At 44.8% G+C, this 22,581-nt stretch overlaps 1 protein-coding gene across 1 annotated transcript in view; it reads left to right on the top strand.

Annotated features, from left to right (window-relative positions):
* Window positions 1-2,221: 2,221 nt before the first annotated feature.
* The window catches only part of LOC308081197 (uncharacterized protein), a gene marked incomplete at both ends in the record, with an annotated part of 65,847 nt that continues 45,487 nt past the window's right edge, over window positions 2,222-22,581 (top strand). The window contains 10 exon segments of the mRNA XM_080457585.1: window positions 2,222-2,351; window positions 2,354-2,374; window positions 2,377-2,465; window positions 2,467-2,494; window positions 2,497-2,526; window positions 2,529-2,591; window positions 2,594-3,371; window positions 6,592-7,737; window positions 10,958-12,103; window positions 20,269-21,414. Of these exon segments, the coding sequence (XP_080313711.1) occupies window positions 2,222-2,351; window positions 2,354-2,374; window positions 2,377-2,465; window positions 2,467-2,494; window positions 2,497-2,526; window positions 2,529-2,591; window positions 2,594-3,371; window positions 6,592-7,737; window positions 10,958-12,103; window positions 20,269-21,414 (4,577 nt within the window).

Below are 22,581 nucleotides of genomic sequence, written 5' to 3' on the forward strand. Positions count from 1 at the left end.
ATGATAATAATAATTAAAAAAAATATATATATTATTAAAAATAGTGACACTAGTGGTGTTAGGGTCATTTTGACCCGTTATACCAAGAAGGTAAAAAATCATTTATTTTCATAAACTCAAACTTATTCTACTCCTGATAGCAATTGTTAATTGAGGACATGTCTCTCTCACTCTCAAACATGTAAACATTGAATATTGACAATTTTATTATAGAGACCATCAGAATTAATTAGAATGATGATAAATAATTTTTGTTGCGTTAAAATGGCTATTTCTGAGGATATCATGATAGCCTTTGTTCCAATAGAGAAATGTAAAGGGTACTTTTTACCTATTTAAACTTGGAAACGGGTCAAAAATGACCCTAACACAATGGAAGGGTTAAACAACTAAAAATGGGATTGGTCTTCAAAATAGTCCAATGCAAATTTGCCCTCAATAACCCGCCGCATATTTGACTAAATACCTCCAAAAAGTTAGCGACACCCACAGCCACAATACTAGAGGGAGCGTAAACAGCGATCTGGTACCACCCACCCATAAAACAAATACTACAGCACTGCCACCCAGGTGTGAATAGCCTGACCTCATCCCTCAAAAATATAGATCGCTGGCTTCTTTAAAACAGCCCTGAAAATTCACCTTTCAGGAGGCCAAAGGGGGAGGTAGTACCACTTCTCCCTTAGACAGACGAGCCCCCCCATCCCCCCTCCTTTGACGACGTGCCTGTGAGTCTGTCTGGCAAGGCCGTGGTCATCACGACACACAACATGGAGGAATGTGAATCCCTGTGCACCAGGCTGGCTGTTATGGTCAACGGTCAGCAGAGGTGTCTGGGCAGTCCCTCAAGAGCAAGTTTGGCAGCGGCTACACCATTACATTACAGTCATTTAGCAGACGCTTTTATCCAAAGCGACTTACAATAAGACCCTGTAATATACCCTGTTTACAGGTGTGAAAGAGCGGGTGATTAATTTATTTTATTTTATTTTTAAGCTCCCAACCTTTCATGAAAAAAGGGTAAGCAATAGAGAAAGAAACACAGGAAACAAGTGATAATATATAATGAGAACAGACTACAGCCCCTATATCTTAAACTAGAGGTTAGGGTGGCTACGCGGCCCTCACACTTACGTCGCACTGCCGATCCGACCAATATGTCTGGGTCATAGTGTTGGGGGCTTTGTCAGAGTACAACGTCTGTCTATGTCTCTTCTTGTGCCCATATATGGAGATGTCTGTTTCTTTTTTTTTTTTCTCAATTTTAATTGAATTGTTTTTACATCGATAACTGAATAATTTTGCGTGGAATATTTGCTTGTAGGCCATTGAATGTTTGTTTAATTTAGTTATGTTGGACAGCATTATGTGCATGACGGTTCGTGTCTCCAACAAACAAAATGCCATACCATGTCAACAACAAGATTCCTATTGAAATAGCTGCGGAATAGCACTCTCTGCACTGTATGGGCATAAAAGGGAGACAGAAACAGACATCTCTGTATGGCATACAGTATATGGAGATCTCTGTATCTGTCAGTCCATGTCCATTTTATGGCCATATATGGAGATCCATGATGTCATCAGTATATGCCCATATATGGGCATGCTGATATGCATATGCCCATATAAGGAGAGCTCTGTATCTGTCAGGCCATGTCCCCTTTATGCCCACATATGGAGATTTCCTGATGTCATCAGTATATGCCCGTATATGGGCATGCCCCCTTTGCTGCCCATATATGAGGAATTTTAACCCATTCAATCTGGAAACGCATCTCATAGCTATGTACAAGCTCAGAGCAAAGATTTGAGTTACAAATGTTCCCTTTAAAAATATATATATTCAAAGATTTGCACACATTTTCACGATAAAAAAAGAATAGCAGATCTACAAGCTCATATCGCTAGTGGCTCCAGGGGTAATATACAGACTCACACACAGACAGTATACAGACATCTCATCCTCCACAGAGTTACGCTGTAAATACGAGTACTTGATCTCATACCATATATGCATCATTATGTCTCTGTCCAATTAGAGCACGGCTGTGATGCACCGACCAGAGAGTTTGGGGTATAAATAAACGTGTCCGACGCCACACAATCCTTGTACTGGAACGGTTTTCAGTTGAAGAGAGAGATGCTCGTTGTCATGATCTGTAAGAAAGGCTTTGCATTGGTAACTATGTTTAAGTCTGTCCTTCTCTGTACACTGCTTATGGCCAGCTCGCTGCTTGTGGCCAGCAGTTGGTCAGCCCTGATCACAGAGGAAGAGGATGTCTTGCAGCTGAGGAAAAGTAACTTCGATGAGGTGTTGAAAGCTCACCCCTACATTCTGGTGGACTTCTATGCCCATGGTGCGGCCACTGCAAAGACTGGCCCCGGAGTATGCCAAGGCGGCCCGCATGCTGAAGGCAGAGGGTACAAATGTCCGCCTCGGTAAGGTAGACGCCACAGAAGAGGACAGAGCTGGCCCAGGAGTTTGAAGTCAGAAATACCCGACCATCGTGTTCTTCAAGGGGGGAGAAAGGAGTCGCACAAGGAGTACTCTGATGGCAGGCAGGCTTATGACATTGTCAAGTGGCTAAGAATCGCGCAGGCCCAGCTGTTGCCACCCTGGCCGATGTCATGCAGGCAGAGTCTATGATCGCAAACGAGGTGGCAGTCATTGGCTTCTTCAAGGATTCTGAATCCAAGGACGCTAAAGCCTTCATTAAAGCAGCAGAAACCGTAGATGATATTCCATTTGGGATGACCTCTGATGATGCAGTGTACTCAAAGTTTGAGGTGTCCAAGGACTGCGTGCTCCTCTTCAAGAAGTTTGATGAAGGTCGTAACACCTTTGAAGGTGAGCTTACCGAAGCCAACCTCCTAGCCTTTATTAAGGCCAACCAGCTGCCTCTGGTCACTGAGTTCTCAGTCCAGACTGTCACTAAGACCTTCGGTGAAGAATTCAAGTCCCATATCTTTATGTTCATGTCCAAGGCTGCTACTGACTTTGGGGACAAAATGGACCAATTCAAAAAGGCAGCAGAAGGCTTCAAGGGCAAGATCATGTTCGTCTTCATGGACACTGACGTGAATGACAACAAGAACAACATGCAGACCTTTGGTGTGAAGGAGGGACAATGCCCTGCCATCCGTCTCATCACCCTGGAAGATGAGATGACAGAGTACAGACCAGAGAACGAGGCCATCACCGCTGACAACATCATCGAATTCTGCACACTCTTCACCGAGGGAAAACTCAAGCCCCACCTCACGAGCGATTACATCCCCGAAGACTGTGACAAAAACCCTCCTGAAGTGTTCAACACGACCCGACGCGATGAACGGAGCTCTACCCAGTTTATCAACATGATCAATACGTGTTGTCCAGCGTGCCATAATGCCTACTGGTATGACCAGTATGGTTGTTATTGTGGGATAAATGTCTTAAAGAAAGGGAAGCCAATATGCCCTCTCGATGCCTGCTGCCAGGCCCATGATCAGTGTTGGGAGGAATATTACAGTCGATGTAATGTTCTTCCTGGTGTCAGAGTCTACAAATGGTACTGTGAGGAAAATAAGATAATCTGCGATGGTGGATGGTTCTGCGGCACCACTCCGAACAATGACTGTGAGCAGTTCCTATGTGAGTGTGATAGGAAAGCTACAGAGTGCTTTGGCAAGAACGAATGGCATCAGGAGCATCGCTATATGAACCAGAAGTATTGTGAACCCTGAGACCGGAGACCTCACTCTCTCACGCTAGAGAGCAACGTGGGGGCGGAACTCTCCTACATATTGCCTAAGGAGAGCACCGACAGGTTTGAGTTGCTGTTTGCTGAGCTGGAGGTGAACAGGGAGAAGTTGGGCATCGCCAGCTATGAAGCTTCTGTAACCACCATGGAGGAAGTATTCCTCAGAATGGGGAAACTGGTGGATTCCAGTTTGGACATCCAGGCCCATGACCCACCTTTTTCCCACACATTTTGCTAGCCTAGGATGGCTCAGGGTAGAAGACAGGGTTAACCCTTGCATTGTGTTAGAAAACTACATCCACTTGTGGTGTTAGCGGGTACAATTTGACCCGTGATTTAAATCAGCCCAAAATACAGAAAAAATACAATTATTTTCATTTTTTTCCCTCCCACCTCATAGCTGACTTGTAATGCATTCATATCCATGTAAACACATTTTAAAATATTATTTTGGGTTAGGGCTAGGGTTTCATCTTTCAATATATCTCGTTTTCTATTATAAAAATTTAAAAATTCACTCATAAAATTTCCTATAATGAAGGCAATGGATAATGATGTTATCTAGCTATAATAGAATAATTAACAATAATGATTTAGAACACACTTCCAAAAAAATGATAATAATAATTAAAAAAAATATATATATTATTAAAAATAGTGACACTAGTGGTGTTAGGGTCATTTTTGACCCGTATACCAAGAAGGTAAAAAATCATTTATTTTTCATAAACTCAAACTTTATTCTACTCCTGATAGCAATTGTTAATTGAGGACATGTCTCTCTCACTCTCAAACATGTAAACATTGAATATTGACAATTTTATTATAGAGACCATCAGAATTAATTAGAATGATGATAAATAATTTTGTTGCGTTAAAATGGCTATTTCTGAGGATATCATGAAGCCTTGTTCCAATAGAGAAATGTAAAGGGTACTTTTTACCTATTTAAACTTGGAAACGGGTCAAAAATGACCCTAACACAATGGAAGGGTTAAACAACTAAAAATGGGATTGGTCTTCAAAATAGTCAATGCAAATTTGCCCTCAATACCCGCCGCATATTTGACTAAATACCTCCAAAAAGTTAGCGACACCCACAGCCACAATACTAGAGGGAGCGTAAACAGCGATCTGGTACCACCCACCCATAAAACAAATACTACAGCACTGCCACCCAGGTGTGGAATAGCCTGACCTCATCCCTCAAAAATATAGATCGCTGGCTTCCTTTAAAACAGCCCTGAAAATTCACCTTTCAGGAGGCCAAAGGGGGAGGTAGTACCACTTCTCCCTTAGACAGACGAGCCCCCCATCCCCCCTCCTTTGACGCGTGCCTGTGAGTCTGTCTGGCAAGGCCGTGGTCATCACGACACACAACATGGAGGAATGTGAATCCCTGTGCACCAGGCTGGCTGTTATGGTCAACGGTCAGCAGAGGTGTCTGGGCAGTCCCCTCAAGAGCAAGTTTGGCAGCGGCTACACCATTACATTACAGTCATTTAGCAGACGCTTTTATCCAAAGCGACTTACAATAAGACCCTGTAATATACCCTGTTTACAGGTGTGAAAGAGCGGGTGATTAATTTATTTTATTTTATTTTTAAGCTCCCAACCTTTTCATGAAAAAAGGGTAAGCAATAGAGAAAGAAACACAGGAAACAAGTGATAATATATAATGAGAACAGACTACAGCCCCTTATATTAAACTAGAGGTTAGGGTGGCTACGCGGCCCTCACACTTACGTCGCACTGCCGATCCGACCAATATGTCTGGGTCATAGTGTTGGGGGCTTTGTCAGAGTACACGTCTGTCTATGTCTCTTCTTGTGCCCATATATGGAGATGTCTGTTTCTTTTTTTTTTTTCTTCAATTTTAATTGAATTGTTTTTACATCGATAACTGAATAAATTTTGCGTGAATATTTGCTTGTAGGCCATTTGAATGTTTTGTTTAATTTAGTTAATGTTGGACAGCATTATGTGCAATGACGGTTCGTGTCTCCAACAAACAAAATGCCATACCATGTCAACAACAAGATTCCTATTGAAATAGCTGCGGAATAGCACTCTCTGCACTGTATGGGCATAAAAGGGAGACAGAAACAGACATCTCTGTATGGCATACAGTATATGGAGATCTCTGTATCTGTCAGTCCATGTCCATTTTATGGCCATATATGGAGATCCATGATGTCATCAGTATATGCCCATATATGGGCATGCTGATATGCATATGCCCATATAAGGAGAGCTCTGTATCTGTCAGGCCATGTCCCCTTTATGCCCACATATGGAGATTCCTGATGTCATCAGTATATGCCCGTATATGGGCATGCCCCCTTTGCTGCCCATATATGAGGAATTTTAACCCATTCAATCTGGAAACGCATCTCATAGCTATGTACAAGCTCAGAGCAAAGATTTGAGTTACAAATGTTCCCTTTAAAAATATATATATTCAAAGATTTGCACACATTTTCACGATAAAAAAAGAATAGCAGATCTACAAGCTCATATCGCTAGTGGCTCCAGGGGTAATATACAGACTCACACACAGACAGTATACAGACATCTCATCCTCCACAGAGTTACGCTGTAAATACGAGTACTTGATCTCATACCATATATGGCATCATTATGTCTCTGTCCAATTAGAGCACGGCTGTGATGCACCGACCAGAGAGTTTGGGGTATAAATAAACGTGTCGACGCCACACAATCCTTGTACTGGAAACGGTTTTCAGTTGAAGAGAGAGATGCTCGTTGTCATGATCTGTAAGAAAGGCTTTGCATTGGTAACTATGTTTAAGTCTGTCCTTCTCTGTACACTGCTTATGGCCAGCTCGCTGCTTGTGGCCAGCAGTTGGTCAGCCCTGATCACAGAGGAAGAGGATGTCTTGCTGCTGAGGAAAAGTAACTTCGATGAGGTGTTGAAAGCTCACCCCTACATTCTGGTGGACTTCTATGCCCCATGGTGCGGCCACTGCAAAGAACTGGCCCCGGAGTATGCCAAGGCGGCCCGCATGCTGAAGGCAGAGGGTTCAAATGTCCGCCTCGGTAAGGTAGACGCCACAGAAGAGACAGAGCTGGCCCAGGAGTTTGAAGTCCAGAAATACCCGACCATCGTGTTCTTCAAGGGGGGAGAAAAGGAGTCGCACAAGGAGTACTCTGATGGCAGGCAGGCTTATGACATTGTCAAGTGGCTTAAGAATCGCGCAGGCCCAGCTGTTGCCACCCTGGCCGATGTCATGCAGGCAGAGTCTATGATCGCAAACGAGGTGGCAGTCATTGGCTTCTTCAAGGATTCTGAATCCAAGGACGCTAAAGCCTTCATTAAAGCAGCAGAAACCGTAGATGATATTCCATTTGGGATGACCTCTGATGATGCAGTGTACTCAAAGTTTGAGGTGTCCAAGGACTGCGTGCTCCTCTTCAAGAAGTTTGATGAAGGTCGTAACACCTTTGAAGGTGAGCTTACCGAAGCCAACCTCCTAGCCTTTATTAAGGCCAACCAGCTGCCTCTGGTCACTGAGTTCTCAGTCCAGACTGTCACTAAGACCTTCGGTGAAGAATTCAAGTCCCATATCTTTATGTTCATGTCCAAGGCTGCTACTGACTTTGGGGACAAAATGGACCAATTCAAAAAGGCAGCAGAAGGCTTCAAGGGCAAGATCATGTTCGTCTTCATGGACACTGACGTGAATGACAACAAGAACAACATGCAGACCTTTGGTGTGAAGGAGGGACAATGCCCTGCCATCCGTCTCATCACCCTGGAAGATGAGATGACAGAGTACAGACCAGAGAACGAGGCCATCACCGCTGACAACATCATCGAATTCTGCACACTCTTCACCGAGGGAAAACTCAAGCCCCACCTCACGAGCGATTACATCCCCGAAGACTGTGACAAAAACCCTCCTGAAGTGTTCAACACGACCCGACGCGATGAACGGAGCTCTACCCAGTTTATCAACATGATCAATACGTGTTGTCCAGCGTGCCATAATGCCTACTGGTATGACCAGTATGGTTGTTATTGTGGGATAAATGTCTTAAAGAAAGGGAAGCCAATATGCCCTCTCGATGCCTGCTGCCAGGCCCATGATCAGTGTTGGGAGGAATATTACAGTCGATGTAATGTTCTTCCTGGTGTCAGAGTCTACAAATGGTACTGTGAGGAAAATAAGATAATCTGCGATGGTGGATGGTTCTGCGGCACCACTCCGAACAATGACTGTGAGCAGTTCCTATGTGAGTGTGATAGGAAAGCTACAGAGTGCTTTGGCAAGAACGAATGGCATCAGGAGCATCGCTATATGAACCAGAAGTATTGTGAACCCTGAGACCGGAGACCTCACTCTCTCACGCTAGAGAGCAACGTGGGGGCGGAACTCTCCTACATATTGCCTAAGGAGAGCACCGACAGGTTTGAGTTGCTGTTTGCTGAGCTGGAGGTGAACAGGGAGAAGTTGGGCATCGCCAGCTATGAAGCTTCTGTAACCACCATGGAGGAAGTATTCCTCAGAATGGGGAAACTGGTGGATTCCAGTTTGGACATCCAGGCCCATGACCCACCTTTTTCCCACACATTTTGCTAGCCTAGGATGGCTCAGGGTAGAAGACAGGGTTAACCCTTGCATTGTGTTAGAAAACTACATCCACTTGTGGTGTTAGCGGGTACAATTTGACCCGTGATTTAAATCAGCCCAAAATACAGAAAAAATACAATTATTTTCATTTTTTTCCCTCCCACCTCATAGCTGACTTGTAATGCATTCATATCCATGTAAACACATTTTAAAATATTATTTTGGGTTAGGGCTAGGGTTTCATCTTTCAATATATCTCGTTTTCTATTATAAAAATTTAAAAATTCACTCATAAAATTTCCTATAATGAAGGCAATGGATAATGATGTTATCTAGCTATAATAGAATAATTAACAATAATGATTTAGAACACACTTCCAAAAAAATGATAATAATAATTAAAAAAAATATATATATTATTAAAAATAGTGACACTAGTGGTGTTAGGGTCATTTTTGACCCGTATACCAAGAAGGTAAAAAATCATTTATTTTTCATAAACTCAAACTTTATTCTACTCCTGATAGCAATTGTTAATTGAGGACATGTCTCTCTCACTCTCAAACATGTAAACATTGAATATTGACAATTTTATTATAGAGACCATCAGAATTAATTAGAATGATGATAAATAATTTTGTTGCGTTAAAATGGCTATTTCTGAGGATATCATGAAGCCTTGTTCCAATAGAGAAATGTAAAGGGTACTTTTTACCTATTTAAACTTGGAAACGGGTCAAAAATGACCCTAACACAATGGAAGGGTTAAACAACTAAAAATGGGATTGGTCTTCAAAATAGTCAATGCAAATTTGCCCTCAATACCCGCCGCATATTTGACTAAATACCTCCAAAAAGTTAGCGACACCCACAGCCACAATACTAGAGGGAGCGTAAACAGCGATCTGGTACCACCCACCCATAAAACAAATACTACAGCACTGCCACCCAGGTGTGGAATAGCCTGACCTCATCCCTCAAAAATATAGATCGCTGGCTTCCTTTAAAACAGCCCTGAAAATTCACCTTTCAGGAGGCCAAAGGGGGAGGTAGTACCACTTCTCCCTTAGACAGACGAGCCCCCCATCCCCCCTCCTTTGACGCGTGCCTGTGAGTCTGTCTGGCAAGGCCGTGGTCATCACGACACACAACATGGAGGAATGTGAATCCCTGTGCACCAGGCTGGCTGTTATGGTCAACGGTCAGCAGAGGTGTCTGGGCAGTCCCCTCAAGAGCAAGTTTGGCAGCGGCTACACCATTACATTACAGTCATTTAGCAGACGCTTTTATCCAAAGCGACTTACAATAAGACCCTGTAATATACCCTGTTTACAGGTGTGAAAGAGCGGGTGATTAATTTATTTTATTTTATTTTTAAGCTCCCAACCTTTTCATGAAAAAAGGGTAAGCAATAGAGAAAGAAACACAGGAAACAAGTGATAATATATAATGAGAACAGACTACAGCCCCTTATATTAAACTAGAGGTTAGGGTGGCTACGCGGCCCTCACACTTACGTCGCACTGCCGATCCGACCAATATGTCTGGGTCATAGTGTTGGGGGCTTTGTCAGAGTACACGTCTGTCTATGTCTCTTCTTGTGCCCATATATGGAGATGTCTGTTTCTTTTTTTTTTTTCTTCAATTTTAATTGAATTGTTTTTACATCGATAACTGAATAAATTTTGCGTGAATATTTGCTTGTAGGCCATTTGAATGTTTTGTTTAATTTAGTTAATGTTGGACAGCATTATGTGCAATGACGGTTCGTGTCTCCAACAAACAAAATGCCATACCATGTCAACAACAAGATTCCTATTGAAATAGCTGCGGAATAGCACTCTCTGCACTGTATGGGCATAAAAGGGAGACAGAAACAGACATCTCTGTATGGCATACAGTATATGGAGATCTCTGTATCTGTCAGTCCATGTCCATTTTATGGCCATATATGGAGATCCATGATGTCATCAGTATATGCCCATATATGGGCATGCTGATATGCATATGCCCATATAAGGAGAGCTCTGTATCTGTCAGGCCATGTCCCCTTTATGCCCACATATGGAGATTCCTGATGTCATCAGTATATGCCCGTATATGGGCATGCCCCCTTTGCTGCCCATATATGAGGAATTTTAACCCATTCAATCTGGAAACGCATCTCATAGCTATGTACAAGCTCAGAGCAAAGATTTGAGTTACAAATGTTCCCTTTAAAAATATATATATTCAAAGATTTGCACACATTTTCACGATAAAAAAAGAATAGCAGATCTACAAGCTCATATCGCTAGTGGCTCCAGGGGTAATATACAGACTCACACACAGACAGTATACAGACATCTCATCCTCCACAGAGTTACGCTGTAAATACGAGTACTTGATCTCATACCATATATGGCATCATTATGTCTCTGTCCAATTAGAGCACGGCTGTGATGCACCGACCAGAGAGTTTGGGGTATAAATAAACGTGTCGACGCCACACAATCCTTGTACTGGAAACGGTTTTCAGTTGAAGAGAGAGATGCTCGTTGTCATGATCTGTAAGAAAGGCTTTGCATTGGTAACTATGTTTAAGTCTGTCCTTCTCTGTACACTGCTTATGGCCAGCTCGCTGCTTGTGGCCAGCAGTTGGTCAGCCCTGATCACAGAGGAAGAGGATGTCTTGCTGCTGAGGAAAAGTAACTTCGATGAGGTGTTGAAAGCTCACCCCTACATTCTGGTGGACTTCTATGCCCCATGGTGCGGCCACTGCAAAGAACTGGCCCCGGAGTATGCCAAGGCGGCCCGCATGCTGAAGGCAGAGGGTTCAAATGTCCGCCTCGGTAAGGTAGACGCCACAGAAGAGACAGAGCTGGCCCAGGAGTTTGAAGTCCAGAAATACCCGACCATCGTGTTCTTCAAGGGGGGAGAAAAGGAGTCGCACAAGGAGTACTCTGATGGCAGGCAGGCTTATGACATTGTCAAGTGGCTTAAGAATCGCGCAGGCCCAGCTGTTGCCACCCTGGCCGATGTCATGCAGGCAGAGTCTATGATCGCAAACGAGGTGGCAGTCATTGGCTTCTTCAAGGATTCTGAATCCAAGGACGCTAAAGCCTTCATTAAAGCAGCAGAAACCGTAGATGATATTCCATTTGGGATGACCTCTGATGATGCAGTGTACTCAAAGTTTGAGGTGTCCAAGGACTGCGTGCTCCTCTTCAAGAAGTTTGATGAAGGTCGTAACACCTTTGAAGGTGAGCTTACCGAAGCCAACCTCCTAGCCTTTATTAAGGCCAACCAGCTGCCTCTGGTCACTGAGTTCTCAGTCCAGACTGTCACTAAGACCTTCGGTGAAGAATTCAAGTCCCATATCTTTATGTTCATGTCCAAGGCTGCTACTGACTTTGGGGACAAAATGGACCAATTCAAAAAGGCAGCAGAAGGCTTCAAGGGCAAGATCATGTTCGTCTTCATGGACACTGACGTGAATGACAACAAGAACAACATGCAGACCTTTGGTGTGAAGGAGGGACAATGCCCTGCCATCCGTCTCATCACCCTGGAAGATGAGATGACAGAGTACAGACCAGAGAACGAGGCCATCACCGCTGACAACATCATCGAATTCTGCACACTCTTCACCGAGGGAAAACTCAAGCCCCACCTCACGAGCGATTACATCCCCGAAGACTGTGACAAAAACCCTCCTGAAGTGTTCAACACGACCCGACGCGATGAACGGAGCTCTACCCAGTTTATCAACATGATCAATACGTGTTGTCCAGCGTGCCATAATGCCTACTGGTATGACCAGTATGGTTGTTATTGTGGGATAAATGTCTTAAAGAAAGGGAAGCCAATATGCCCTCTCGATGCCTGCTGCCAGGCCCATGATCAGTGTTGGGAGGAATATTACAGTCGATGTAATGTTCTTCCTGGTGTCAGAGTCTACAAATGGTACTGTGAGGAAAATAAGATAATCTGCGATGGTGGATGGTTCTGCGGCACCACTCCGAACAATGACTGTGAGCAGTTCCTATGTGAGTGTGATAGGAAAGCTACAGAGTGCTTTGGCAAGAACGAATGGCATCAGGAGCATCGCTATATGAACCAGAAGTATTGTGAACCCTGAGACCGGAGACCTCACTCTCTCACGCTAGAGAGCAACGTGGGGGCGGAACTCTCCTACATATTGCCTAAGGAGAGCACCGACAGGTTTGAGTTGCTGTTTGCTGAGCTGGAGGTGAACAGGGAGAAGTTGGGCATCGCCAGCTATGAAGCTTCTGTAACCACCATGGAGGAAGTATTCCTCAGAATGGGGAAACTGGTGGATTCCAGTTTGGACATCCAGGCCCATGACCCACCTTTTTCCCACACATTTTGCTAGCCTAGGATGGCTCAGGGTAGAAGACAGGGTTAACCCTTGCATTGTGTTAGAAAACTACATCCACTTGTGGTGTTAGCGGGTACAATTTGACCCGTGATTTAAATCAGCCCAAAATACAGAAAAAATACAATTATTTTCATTTTTTTCCCTCCCACCTCATAGCTGACTTGTAATGCATTCATATCCATGTAAACACATTTTAAAATATTATTTTGGGTTAGGGCTAGGGTTTCATCTTTCAATATATCTCGTTTTCTATTATAAAAATTTAAAAATTCACTCATAAAATTTCCTATAATGAAGGCAATGGATAATGATGTTATCTAGCTATAATAGAATAATTAAGAATAATGATTAGAACACACTTCCAAAAAAATTATAATAATAATTAAAAAAAATATATATATTATTAAAAATAGTGACACTAGTGGTGTTAGGGTCATTTTTGACCCGTATACCAAGAAGGTAAAAAATCATTTATTTTTCATAAACTCAAACTTTATTCTACTCCTGATAGCAATTGCTAATTGAGGACATGTCTCTCTCACTCTCAAACATGTAAACATTGAATATTGACAATTTTATTATAGAGACCATCAGAATTAATTAGAATGATGATAAATAATTTTGTTGCGTTAAAATGGCTATTTCTGAGGATATCATGAAGCCTTGTTCCAATAGAGAAATGTAAAGGGTACTTTTTACCTATTTAAACTTGGAAACGGGTCAAAAATGACCCTAACACAATGGAAGGGTTAAACAACTAAAAATGGGATTGGTCTTCAAAATAGTCAATGCAAATTTGCCCTCAATACCCGCCGCATATTTGACTAAATACCTCCAAAAAGTTAGCGACACCCACAGCCACAATACTAGAGGGAGCGTAAACAGCGATCTGGTACCACCCACCCATAAAACAAATACTACAGCACTGCCACCCAGGTGTGGAATAGCCTGACCTCATCCCTCAAAAATATAGATCGCTGGCTTCCTTTAAAACAGCCCTGAAAATTCACCTTTCAGGAGGCCAAAGGGGGAGGTAGTACCACTTCTCCCTTAGACAGACGAGCCCCCCATCCCCCCTCCTTTGACGCGTGCCTGTGAGTCTGTCTGGCAAGGCCGTGGTCATCACGACACACAACATGGAGGAATGTGAATCCCTGTGCACCAGGCTGGCTGTTATGGTCAACGGTCAGCAGAGGTGTCTGGGCAGTCCCCTCAAGAGCAAGTTTGGCAGCGGCTACACCATTACATTACAGTCATTTAGCAGACGCTTTTATCCAAAGCGACTTACAATAAGACCCTGTAATATACCCTGTTTACAGGTGTGAAAGAGCGGGTGATTAATTTATTTTATTTTATTTTTAAGCTCCCAACCTTTTCATGAAAAAAGGGTAAGCAATAGAGAAAGAAACACAGGAAACAAGTGATAATATATAATGAGAACAGACTACAGCCCCTTATATTAAACTAGAGGTTAGGGTGGCTACGCGGCCCTCACACTTACGTCGCACTGCCGATCCGACCAATATGTCTGGGTCATAGTGTTGGGGGCTTTGTCAGAGTACACGTCTGTCTATGTCTCTTCTTGTGCCCTATATGGAGATGTCTGTTTCTTTTTTTTTTTTCTTCAATTTTAATTGAATTGTTTTTACATCGATAACTGAATACATTTTGCGTGAATATTTGCTTGTAGGCCATTTGAATGTTTTGTTTAATTTAGTTAATGTTGGACAGCATTATGTGCAATGACGGTTCGTGTCTCCAACAAACAAAATGCCATACCATGTCAACAACAAAATTCCTATTGAAATAGCTGCGGAATAGCACTCTCTGCACTGTATGGGCATAAAAGGGAGACAGAAACAGACATCTCTGTATGGCATACAGTATATGGAGATCTCTGTATCTGTCAGTCCATGTCCATTTTATGGCCATATATGGAGATCCATGATGTCATCAGTATATGCCCATATATGGGCATGCTGATATGCATATGCCCATATAAGGAGAGCTCTGTATCTGTCAGGCCATGTCCCCTTTATGCCCACATATGGAGATTCCTGATGTCATCAGTATATGCCCGTATATGGGCATGCCCCCTTTGCTGCCCATATATGAGGAATTTTAACCCATTCAATCTGGAAACGCATCTCATAGCTATGTACAAGCTCAGAGCAAAGATTTGAGTTACAAATGTTCCCTTTAAAAATATATATATTCAAAGATTTGCACACATTTTCACGATAAAAAAAGAATAGCAGATCTACAAGCTCATATCGCTAGTGGCTCCAGGGGTAATATACAGACTCACACACAGACAGTATACAGACATCTCATCCTCCACAGAGTTACGCTGTAAATACGAGTACTTGATCTCATACCATATATCGATGGCCAAAATGCAAAACCTCCTATCTGAAAAATTTACATTGTTGGGAAAATGAAAAAGAAAACTACAAAATGTTGTATCTTTTTTGCACAATGATATTTTTTTATGATACCCATCACATAATTCACCGTTTCTGGATTTCTGGATTATATTACAATATTATATGTTAATTACACTGATCTCATATTGCAAATGCAGATAGGAGGTTTTTCCCCACTTTTCCTGGATAATTCTGCAGATAGGAGCTTTTGCACTGTGATGTTAAGTGATTGCATAACTAAATAATGATAAATAGTACAGGCTGTAAATACATACATTTACAGTTGCAAACAGTTGCATCAGTGGTGTGGTCTAGGTTTGTTTTCTGAGGTATACAATAATCATTCCCTGCACGAGATACGCGTGGTCGTGGGTATACGCTAGCTCATTTTCAATGGATGAAATGGTTAGTAGACTGTATACGTTTTTTTTCCAAAAATAACAACAATTAGGTGGACTACAAAACAACTGGCCCAGGCACCCCTCGACATAATCCCCCCTATACCCTCAACTCCACCACCTGAAATACCCCCCCACTCCCACAACCCCAATTCCCGCCAACCAGCACAACACACCCCCCAAACCCCACCCACCCAAACCCTCATGCCCTCCAACTCCCCTAACTCATACAACTGGATCACCAACCTTGTGTCCGGTGTGGATAGTGGAATAGTATGTAAGATCATTGAATGTCTTAAAGAGCCTATAAGCAAGGAGGAAAGACGGATGCCTTGACCCTAGAATCACCACAGCCAGGGAGGAGATGAGAGCAGCACACAGGGACTTTGTCGCTGACCAAAAAGGAGAGGGTCTGAGGGAGGAATATAAGCGGAGGAAGGAGGAGCTATATCAAGTGTATGCAACTGGAACAACGGGAGCTGACCCAAAAGATCAGGGACATTAAAGAGGTGCATGTTAACCAGAAACATGGCAAGAGCTGGAAGCTCATCAATGACATTTCTGGCAGAAGCTCTTCTCAGACTTCCAAGATCTGGGGAGAAAGCGCAGAGGAACGAGTTGAAACATGGTACCAGCACTTCAAAACACTTCTAGGAAATCCTCCTTCAACCGAAGAAGAGGATGATCCGATGCTCCTGTCTTCCATGACCTTCCCAAACCAGACGGTTCACCATGAATGAGTACCAGAGGGCCAAGGCTACTATCAAGTGAGGCAAGAGCTGCGGGGAAGATGGAGTGACAGCAGAGGTTCTGATGTATGTGCCCATAGACGAGGTGGTGTTGGATTTTATCAAGCACACACGTCTGGCAAGCTGCCGAAGCTGTGGAGCAAAATGATCATCGATCCAGTACCAAAGTCAGGCGAACTCACCAAGGCATTAGCCTGAGCTCACAAGTTGCCATGACGGCTAACAGGAAGATCCTCAACCGTCTTAGACCATCTTAGACCCTGTAATGAGAAACTCGGGCAGATACTGGTGCTGAGGAGGATACTGGAAGGAGTAAGGAGCGGAATCTTTCAGTGGTGATCACCTTCATGACTTCCAAAAGGCTTTTGGCACCATCCACCGGGGGAATCTGATGAACATTCTCCGGGCCTATGGAGTTCCTGAGAAGATGGTTCAGATGATGGAGACAAGCTACTCGAGGCAGTCCAGGACTTCTAATAACCTGGGCCTGGACTGCTTCAATGGAACAGGACCTGAAGGTCCGGGGGGCACTTGACTGGAATGCCTTGCATGGGATGAGGAGAGTGTGGAAATCAGACATGGGAGAAGACCTCAAGAGGCGGCTGTTCGTATAGCTACAGTGGAGTCAGTACTGCTGTATGGGGCTGAGACATGGACCGTCACAGCACAACAGGAAAGGGCCTGGGATGGAGTCTACACAAGAATGCTATGAATGGCACTAGGAGTCACATGGACGGACCACATCAGAAACGTGGTCCTCTACAGGAACCTACCATGGGTCACAGACAAAGTCAGAGAGAGAAGGATGAGGCAGGGCACTGCGTCAGGGACCCATAACTAGTGGCAAGCAAACTAACACTATGAGAGCCAACCCAGGGCAAAGCCAGGAGAGACAAGAAGTGCACCACCTACGTAGATGCACTTCGGCGTAACAGCTTAGCCAACAATACTGTAGAGCTCAAGACCCTGATGCTAGATAGGAGAGTGTGGAGGGCAGCGATTCCCAAGTTGGTGTTGGCTAGACCACACTCACACATCGCATTGCAAAGACCCTATTCTATATGATCTGGCCTAACTGACCCATGCCCCCCTCAACATAATCCCCCCCATACCCTCTACCCCCAACTCCACCACCTGCAATACTCCCCCACTCCCACACCCCCCCCCCCCAACTGCCAGCCCACACCTCTCCACCTCCATAACTCAAAACCCCATCCCACTTCATGGGTCCCGAGTTGGTGTTGGCTAGCCCACACTCGCGCATCGCAAAGACCCTATCCTGTGTGATCCGGCCTAACTGGCCTATGCCCCCCTCAACATAATCCCCCCCATACCCTATACCCCCCAACTCCACCTACTGCAATACTCCCCCACTCCCACACCCCCCCCCCCACACCTCTCCACCTCCCTAACTCAAAACCCCATCCCACTTCATGGGTCCCGAGTTGGTGTTGGCTAGTCCACACTCTCGCATCGCAAAGACCCTATCCTGTGTGATCCGGCCTAACTGGCCTATGCCCCCCTCAACATAATCCCCCCATACCCTATACCCCCCAACTCCACCTACTGCAATACTCCCCCACTCCCAGACCCCCCCCCCCCCCCCCAACTGCCAGCCCACACCTCTCCACCTCCCTAACTCAAAACCCCATCCCACTTCAGGAGTCCTGAGTTGGTGTTGGCTAGACCACACTTTCGCATCACAAAGACCCTATACTGTATGATCCGGCCTAACTGGCCTATGCCCCCTCAACATAATCCCCCCCATACCCTCTACCCCCCCAACTCCACCACCTGCAATACTCCCCCACTCCCACACCCCCCCCCCCAACTGCCAGCCCACACCTCTCCACCTCCATAACTCAAAACCCCATCCCACTTCATGGGTCCCGAGTTGGTGTTGGCTAGCCCACACTCGCGCATCGCAAAGACCCTATCCTGTGTGATCCGGCCTAACTGGCCTATGCCCCCCTCAACATAATCCCCCCCATACCCTATACCCCCCAACTCCACCTACTGCAATACTCCCCCACTCCCACACCCCCCCCCCCACACCTCTCCACCTCCCTAACTCAAAACCCCATCCCACTTCATGGGTCCCGAGTTGGTGTTGGCTAGTCCACACTCTCGCATCGCAAAGACCCTATCCTGTGTGATCCGGCCTAACTGGCCTATGCCCCCCTCAACATAATCCCCCCATACCCTATACCCCCCAACTCCACCTACTGCAATACTCCCCCACTCCCAGACCCCCCCCCCCCCCCCAACTGCCAGCCCACACCTCTCCACCTCCCTAACTCAAAACCCCATCCCACTTCAGGAGTCCTGAGTTGGTGTTGGCTAGACCACACTTTCGCATCACAAAGACCCTATACTGTATGATCCGGCCTAACTGGCCTATGCCCCCTCAACATAATCCCCCCCATACCCTCTACCCCCCCAACTCCACCACCTGCAATACTCCCCCACTCCCACACCCCCCCCCCAACTGCCAGCCCACACCTCTCCACCTCTCTAACTCAAAACCCCATCCCACTTCAGGAGTCCTGAGTTGGTGTTGGCTAGACCACACTTTCGCATCACAAAGACCCTATCCTGTATGATCCGGACTAACTGGCCTATGCCCCCCTCAACATAATCCCCCCCATACCCTCTACCCCCCAACTCCACCACCTGCAATACTCCCCCACTCCCACAAACCCCATACCCCCCAACTGCCAGCCCACACCTCACAACCCCCATAACTCAAAACCCCATCCCACCTCATACCCTCATACCCCCAAATCCCACCCAACCCATTACCCCCACTCCCAGAACCCCCGGTCCCCATGCCCCCAACAAGCACACCACAACCCCCAAACTCCACCCACCCAAACCCTCATGCACCCCCCACCCCATACCCCAACCACCACCCACACCTCCCACACCCTATAACTCCAAACCCCATTCCACCCCCATACCCTCATACCCCCCAACCGACACACCACAATATTTTCTCAGGGTTGTTGGCTGCCACGGTGTTCACGTGTGATTTTGATCTGCAATTAATAAAAAATCACGACAATGACGTTCACATTTAAGCAGCAATGACCTCTAACCACAAGTTCAAAATATTCAATGCCAAAACCTCCTATCTATACCTAAAATGACCTCCTATCTACATAGATGCACATAGGAGGTTTTTACCTAGAAATAATTAGGCTTACAAACAAACATTATCTTTGTTAAATAATGCTTTTTTTATGCTCATTTTGAGATCAAGACATTCTACAGTACTGTATCAAGTATTACCATTAATTTTTTTTATCAACTCACACTCTTGGTGTGATAAAAGTGTCACCACCTGACACTAATCATTAGCAATCAACAAGGCAATGCAATTAACTTGACAGAGTTACTAACAAATACTTAACTAGTAAGGGGGGAAGACACTTTTTTATTTTGAAAATAATAGATGACTACAAACTGAAAGACATTTAGACGGTCTACATAACATAGAATTCCCAAGTTTCAGCTCTCTCTGCTGCTCAACTAGTTCTGGTGCAGATAAGAGGTTTTGCGCTTCAACATTTTAGCACTAATTGGCACTGAACAAGATAGGAGGTTTTAGTCAAATGACTTTTTCTGACAAAATGAGGGGCGGGACTATCTTGCAGACAGACTGAGCATGTGCAGCATAGCCTATAGTCCTCATCCACAGTGAAATCCGAAAATCATGAAATTTGCACATAGGAGGTTTTGCATTTTGGCCATCGATATGGCATCATTATGTCTCTGTCCAATTAGAGCACGGCTGTGATGCACCGACCAGAGAGTTTGGGGTATAAATAAACGTGTCGACGCCACACAATCCTTGTACTGGAAACGGTTTTCAGTTGAAGAGAGAGATGCTCGTTGTCATGATCTGTAAGAAAGGCTTTGCATTGGTAACTATGTTTAAGTCTGTCCTTCTCTGTACACTGCTTATGGCCAGCTCGCTGCTTGTGGCCAGCAGTTGGTCAGCCCTGATCACAGAGGAAGAGGATGTCTTGCTGCTGAGGAAAAGTAACTTCGATGAGGTGTTGAAAGCTCACCCCTACATTCTGGTGGACTTCTATGCCCCATGGTGCGGCCACTGCAAAGAACTGGCCCCGGAGTATGCCAAGGCGGCCCGCATGCTGAAGGCAGAGGGTTCAAATGTCCGCCTCGGTAAGGTAGACGCCACAGAAGAGACAGAGCTGGCCCAGGAGTTTGAAGTCCAGAAATACCCGACCATCGTGTTCTTCAAGGGGGGAGAAAAGGAGTCGCACAAGGAGTACTCTGATGGCAGGCAGGCTTATGACATTGTCAAGTGGCTTAAGAATCGCGCAGGCCCAGCTGTTGCCACCCTGGCCGATGTCATGCAGGCAGAGTCTATGATCGCAAACGAGGTGGCAGTCATTGGCTTCTTCAAGGATTCTGAATCCAAGGACGCTAAAGCCTTCATTAAAGCAGCAGAAACCGTAGATGATATTCCATTTGGGATGACCTCTGATGATGCAGTGTACTCAAAGTTTGAGGTGTCCAAGGACTGCGTGCTCCTCTTCAAGAAGTTTGATGAAGGTCGTAACACCTTTGAAGGTGAGCTTACCGAAGCCAACCTCCTAGCCTTTATTAAGGCCAACCAGCTGCCTCTGGTCACTGAGTTCTCAGTCCAGACTGTCACTAAGACCTTCGGTGAAGAATTCAAGTCCCATATCTTTATGTTCATGTCCAAGGCTGCTACTGACTTTGGGGACAAAATGGACCAATTCAAAAAGGCAGCAGAAGGCTTCAAGGGCAAGATCATGTTCGTCTTCATGGACACTGACGTGAATGACAACAAGAACAACATGCAGACCTTTGGTGTGAAGGAGGGACAATGCCCTGCCATCCGTCTCATCACCCTGGAAGATGAGATGACAGAGTACAGACCAGAGAACGAGGCCATCACCGCTGACAACATCATCGAATTCTGCACACTCTTCACCGAGGGAAAACTCAAGCCCCACCTCACGAGCGATTACATCCCCGAAGACTGTGACAAAAACCCTCCTGAAGTGTTCAACACGACCCGACGCGATGAACGGAGCTCTACCCAGTTTATCAACATGATCAATACGTGTTGTCCAGCGTGCCATAATGCCTACTGGTATGACCAGTATGGTTGTTATTGTGGGATAAATGTCTTAAAGAAAGGGAAGCCAATATGCCCTCTCGATGCCTGCTGCCAGGCCCATGATCAGTGTTGGGAGGAATATTACAGTCGATGTAATGTTCTTCCTGGTGTCAGAGTCTACAAATGGTACTGTGAGGAAAATAAGATAATCTGCGATGGTGGATGGTTCTGCGGCACCACTCCGAACAATGACTGTGAGCAGTTCCTATGTGAGTGTGATAGGAAAGCTACAGAGTGCTTTGGCAAGAACGAATGGCATCAGGAGCATCGCTATATGAACCAGAAGTATTGTGAACCCTGAGACCGGAGACCTCACTCTCTCACGCTAGAGAGCAACGTGGGGGCGGAACTCTCCTACATATTGCCTAAGGAGAGCACCGACAGGTTTGAGTTGCTGTTTGCTGAGCTGGAGGTGAACAGGGAGAAGTTGGGCATCGCCAGCTATGAAGCTTCTGTAACCACCATGGAGGAAGTATTCCTCAGAATGGGGAAACTGGTGGATTCCAGTTTGGACATCCAGGCCCATGACCCACCTTTTTCCCACACATTTTGCTAGCCTAGGATGGCTCAGGGTAGAAGACAGGGTTAACCCTTGCATTGTGTTAGAAAACTACATCCACTTGTGGTGTTAGCGGGTACAATTTGACCCGTGATTTAAATCAGCCCAAAATACAGAAAAAATACAATTATTTTCATTTTTTTCCCTCCCACCTCATAGCTGACTTGTAATGCATTCATATCCATGTAAACACATTTTAAAATATTATTTTGGGTTAGGGCTAGGGTTTCATCTTTCAATATATCTCGTTTTCTATTATAAAAATTTAAAAATTCACTCATAACATTTCCTATAATGAAGGCAATGGATAATGATGTTATCTAGCTATAATAGAATAATTAAGAATAATGATTTAGAACACACTTCCAAAAAAATGATAATAATAATTAAAAAATATATATATATTATTAAAAATAGTGACACTAGTGGTGTTAGGGTCATTTTTGACCCGTATACCAAGAAGGTAAAAAATCATTTATTTTTCATAAACTCAAACTTTATTCTACTCCTGATAGCAATTGCTAATTGAGGACATGTCTCTCTCACTCTCA

The sequence above is a fragment of the Gymnoscopelus braueri genome (assembly GCF_963280865.1).
Source record: "Gymnoscopelus braueri genome assembly, contig: SCAFFOLD_132, whole genome shotgun sequence".
Taxonomy (NCBI): domain Eukaryota; kingdom Metazoa; phylum Chordata; class Actinopteri; order Myctophiformes; family Myctophidae; genus Gymnoscopelus; species Gymnoscopelus braueri.